Source organism: Psammomys obesus, unplaced genomic scaffold (assembly GCF_907164565.1).
Source record: "Psammomys obesus unplaced genomic scaffold, mPsaObe1.curated_primary_1811, whole genome shotgun sequence".
In the NCBI taxonomy this organism is placed as follows: domain Eukaryota; kingdom Metazoa; phylum Chordata; class Mammalia; order Rodentia; family Muridae; genus Psammomys; species Psammomys obesus.
This window is the reverse complement of record NW_026596166.1, coordinates 5,236,727-5,241,910: the sequence shown is the minus strand read 5'-3', so window position 1 is coordinate 5,241,910 and position 5,184 is coordinate 5,236,727. Positions and strand designations below refer to the sequence as shown.

At 43.2% G+C, this 5,184-nt stretch overlaps 1 protein-coding gene across 1 annotated transcript in view; it reads right to left on the bottom strand.

Annotated features, from left to right (window-relative positions):
- Positions 1-258: 258 nt before the first annotated feature.
- Positions 259-5,184, bottom strand: part of Wdr89 (WD repeat domain 89) — a 39,322-nt gene continuing 34,396 nt past the window's right edge. The window contains exon 2 of the mRNA XM_055595541.1: positions 259-2,663. Within this exon, the coding sequence (XP_055451516.1) occupies positions 1,476-2,657 (1,182 nt within the window). The 5' untranslated portion in view covers positions 2,658-2,663 and the 3' untranslated portion in view covers positions 259-1,475. The remainder of the gene's footprint in view (positions 2,664-5,184) is intronic.

Genomic DNA, 5,184 nt, shown 5'->3' with positions numbered 1-5,184 from the left:
GACCCTCTGCATGAGTGACACCTCGGCGTGGGAGGCTGCCCCAATGCAAACAAGACCAAGGAAGAGCAATGGTGCCTGCTCTTGGTTCTTGCTGCTGAGCGTGTCCATGTCAGCCGCTTTCATACTCTGCTTCTGCCTCTGCAAACGCTTGCACATGTATGTCATGCATACACACACATACACACACTTTAAAAAAGTATAAAATGTTCTTTTAAAAACTTTTTCAATGACCATATTTCTAGTATCCATAAAAAGATGTTCTTACCTTTAAGCATAAGACAAGATACCCAAACTTTAGAAGTATTCTTTTTTTTTCAGTTTTTTTCTATTTTATTTATTTATTAATGAGTCAGGGTTTCTCTGTGTAGCCTTTCCTGTCCTGACTTTGTAGACCAGGCTGGCTTTGAACTCAGCAATCTGCCTACCTCTGCCTCCCTGAGTACTGGGATTACAGGTGTGTGCCACCATGCCTAACTTACTAACTTCTTTTATTAAGGCACTTCACAAAAAAAAAAAAAAAACAAAAAAAAAAACAGTAAATAATGCTACCCAGACTCACGGTGACTCAGTAGGTTAAAGTACCTGTGGTGAGGCCTAAGGATTCTTGTGATCCCTGGGACCCACATGGTGGGAGAAAACTGACTCCTTCATGCTGTCCTCTGATCTATACACACAAAACACAAGGCAGTAAACAAAGCTTCAAATGTAAAATGATGGGTGAAATAAGAAAGAAAATCTAATCATTTATCAATAAGGAAGAAAATGTAATCAGATATCGTTGAAAGTATATTTTGAAATAAAACAGCCCTGCTGTTGTATTTATTTCTTCATCTTACTTTGTCTCAAAAATGAACCTCGGAAAGTAATTTCTTTTTCCTCAGCAAAGCGCCTGGATACCAGCTAGCCAGGTGTAAATATAGATGAGATCATTTACTAAATATATTTTTCTCATTTTAAGAAAATACTATACTTCATTCCTAAAACAATAAAATTCTGCTCGGACTTGCTAGAATGCTTAGCTTTAAATCCTCAGGTGATGAAGAAGGTATAGCCAGGAAGCAAAACCTCTCCAAATTACCCAGTCTGATGCATAAACAACTAAGTAATTTCAAATGTAAGAAGCTGAGTTTGAAAGCCATAGCCGAAACCATCCGTTTCACTGTCTCCCGGCTAGCTACTGGAGAGTCCTTTTCAGAGCTATTTCTTCAAGCCTAACATTTACTCAACAGATGGGTTTCAAAACGCAGCTTGTAATTTCTCTGTCAAGTCACTGATTTTTATACTCAACTGGAGGCTTTGAAAAAATTAGAGAATTCGTCTGAACCTGAATTAAGTCATTCTCAATGTTTGTGTGGGGCTGTTTGCTAACTGACTGTTTCTACAGATAAGCTTTTAAAACATTTGCTACAGGTGGCAAAAAAAATGCTTTGGAACCGGAAGAGCTTTCGAATCCCCTGCATGACGTCATAAAGTCACTACTGTTTCCTTCTCTTGTAAGAATCGCTGTTGTGGACTCGAACTCGCTGATGCACGGAGGATGCAATTTTCAAGCTGTCTTTCTTCGTGAAGGTCTTCTCCATAGCGCCAGGTCTCCAGAGCAGCAGCTGGGCATCTTCTCCCCCCGTCAGCAAAGAGTCCTCGGACACGTTCCAACAAAAAGAACGGACGATGGCAGCATGTCCCCCCTGAAGGCTGGTCACGTGGCTCAGCCCTGCCGCGGTGCAGCTCATTACGTGAATCTTTCCCGTGTTGGTTCCTCCGATAACAAACAACCTGTCCATCTTTTCGTGATACAGGCCACCAACCAGATAGTCCAGGTGACCATCCTTCACATCAGTTATTTCTCTCACATCCTGGATGTTCAAACATGTAATTGGTTCATCAGTATCCAGATGGTTAAGATCCCACCAAGAAAATCCTTCATCGTGTGTCATGCAGTAAATCTGTTTATAATCTCTTCCACACCAGCCAATACAGCTCACTGATGAAACGGAGTTACAGGTCGCAACCAACGCATCCTCTTCGTTGTCAACACTGATATCAAACACATTCACCAGGCCATCAGTTGAACCCGAGACAAGCATGTTGGGATTGCTGGGATGGAAACGGACTTGAGTGATGTCATCACTGTGCGTCTCTGAATAGGCACCAAGTGGGTCTCTAGTAGACAAATCCTGAGATGTGATCCTGGCGTCCCAAAATACCAACAACGCATCATCATCAACTTTTTCTGTACCAGCACAGATGACATGATCTTCGCAGTTGACGTCAAAACTGATAAACGCATTGGAAGGGTAACCCTTGAACAACTGCACAGGTTTCTCACTAGCTAGCCGAGCGTCCCAACATTTCACAGTGCCGTCTATACTTGCAGAATAGACACTGTCACAGCAATTTGCAAACCTGACTCCACTAAGGAGCCCAGGGGAGCCACTAAATTCCCGTAGCACATTTAGTGTCTCCTTGTCATATATTCTTATCGATCCATTTGAACACAAAACAGCGACCAGGCTTCCTTTTCCTGTCTGTACAGTCTTTGATGTGTCTATGCCAAGCAGGTAAGTGGGCTCTATTGTTTCCGAGGACCGTCTAACAATATGGAGATTAGCAAACTGTTCCTCAATCTTCTCCATGTTAGTAGAAATATCCACGGGCATGGAAATCTGTAATAAAGGTATGAAAATTAAAACTTAACTCAGAGTTTCTCCAAAGTGCACCTGAGTCAAAAGCCTTTGGAGTGGATGCGCCAGAGTTTCCACTGTGTAGTACTTAGGGCCGGCACAGTAACTTAGAAAACCACGTCTGCTTTTGCCTCCTTTTTCTTTCAGATGCTGGGCAATGCCCGGGCACGCTTATCTGGACTTTTTCCCTCTTTCTCTGATGTTCCTAACACACCAGGCACTTCTGCTATCCCGGTGATTCCCAAACTGCAAAGCCATGATGCTCCTTCTCTCTCTCCCCCATCTCCTTCTACTAGGAAGCTGCTGCAGATTTGTTAGTTTGCCTTGGTTTCTCTGAAACACTAAGAATATTTTGGAGTGAAACAACTAAAGTAAGTCTTCTCTAATATCAGTTCCCTTCCAGGATGTAACTAAAACTCAGTTACCATTCATTAAATCACTTTTTGTTTGTTTGTTTTTGTTTGTTTTGTTTTTAGAGATAGAGTTTCACTATGTAGCCCTGGCTATTCTAGAACTCACTCTGTAGACCATGCTGGCCTCGAACTCACAGAGATACTCTTGCCTCTGTCTCCCAAGCACTGGGATCAAAGGTGTGCACCACCACCACCTGCCTCAAATCACTTTTCACACAGAATTTACCATACTATTTTATGCTAATGAGAGAGTTAGAAAGCATCAGCACATATCATTCAGTAGTTCCTCTGAGTTTAAACACGACTCCTGATCCCACTCACATCACCCAGGCTCTGGAATCATCCTCTGCCGTCCCCAGCTACTTCATGCAACTTTAAATTCAAATAGACATGTCTGGGCAAAAAACAATCCCTCCCAAATATTCGTGATTTAATTCTGGGTCCTGAGACTAGGTTAGGTTACATGACAAAGGGGACCTGAGGCTGCAGGTGGAACAAAGGCTGCTAAGCAACCTAAATTAACACTGACCTTAAAATAGGAAGATTATCCTAGATTATCTGAGTAAACCCAGCATAATCACAGTGTCTTTAAAAGTGGAAGTGGAGAGGGGCTAGTGCCTGGGAAGTGGGGAGACGTGATATTGCTGGCTTTTAAAGAAAGGGACATACTGGGCCTAGAGATCGCTCAGCAGTTAGAAGTTGCTGCTTGTCCTGACTAGTTTGTTATCAATTTGTCACAGATTACAGTTATCTAGGAACAAAAATTTTAATTGAGAAACTGTCATCTGATTGGCCTATAGGCAAGTGTGCAGGGCATTTTCTTTACCAATGAGTGACGTGGAAACTTCCTACCCACCCGCTGTGGTGCCACCCTTAGCTGCTATAAGAATGAGCAAGCCATGAGGAGCAGGCCAGCAAACACTCCTCCATGGCCTCTGTATCAGTTCCTGCCTCCAGGTTCCTGCTTTGAAGGGTGGGAAATGCTGGTTTGGGTCTTGGAGTGTTATCACAGCAAAAGAAAACCCCAAACTAAGACACTGTGTTTCCAGAGAACCGTTTGGCTACTAGTTCCCACTCAGGGCAGCTCACAACCACTTACAACTCCAGCTCCAAGGGATCCCACGCCTTCTGGCCTCAGCAAGCACATAAGTGGTATATGCACACACACAGAGATATATACCTACACATAAATTTTAAAAATTAAAAAAAAACGAGGAGCACATATGCCAAGAAATAGGTGAGCTCAAGAAGCTAGAAAAGGCAAGGAAGCACTTCCGCCCAGAGTTTCTCAGTGGATGTGCCACCCCGCATGTGGCCTAATCTTATTCCAGGGATACCTGTTATAATAATGACTAATAAGTCACACAACAGATCTGGTATAAAGGAAGTTTATTGTAGGAAAAGGGGAGGGGGAAGAGAGCAGGGAGGAAGAGAGAGGAGAAAGAGGGGTACTCTTATCAGGCAGCACACCTGGTGGGGGCAGGTGATGACGTCAGATTGCTAGGCCCTGAAAGGCAGGCTAGTTGGACTGCCTGAATGCTAACGATGCCCATCTCAGACTTATGGCATTTGATATTATGAAACAATGTGTGCTTGCTCTGTTTTGAGCTACCTGGCGTACTGTCACTTGCTGCAGCGCTGTGGGAAACTAATAAAACAGATGTTTGTAGTGGAGAGTCCTGGAGAGGCGCCTTCAGACAGTGGCAGTTCCTACATGGTAGAACTGGGATTTGAACCTAGATGATCTAGCTTCAGGACACATGCCCTTAAACACTGCACTGTGTTGCCTTTCTCTAGCAGGTTGCATGTAGAATAAGTTCAAGGCCAGAAAATGGGCATACTTTTTGCTTCCATTTTCTACCTGAGACAGGGCTCTCACGTGGACCAGGATGACTTCAGACTCACAATGTAGTAGAGGCTGGCCTCAAACTTTTGCTCTTCTAAGGCTTACCTTCCAAGTATCACAGGAATAGTCTACCGTATCTTGCTCTATCTGAAATTTTCCCATGGTACAATGAATATTGTAACCTGCCTTATATTCTTTTTCTTTCTTTCTTTCTTTCTTTCTTTCTTTCTTTCTTTCTTTCTTT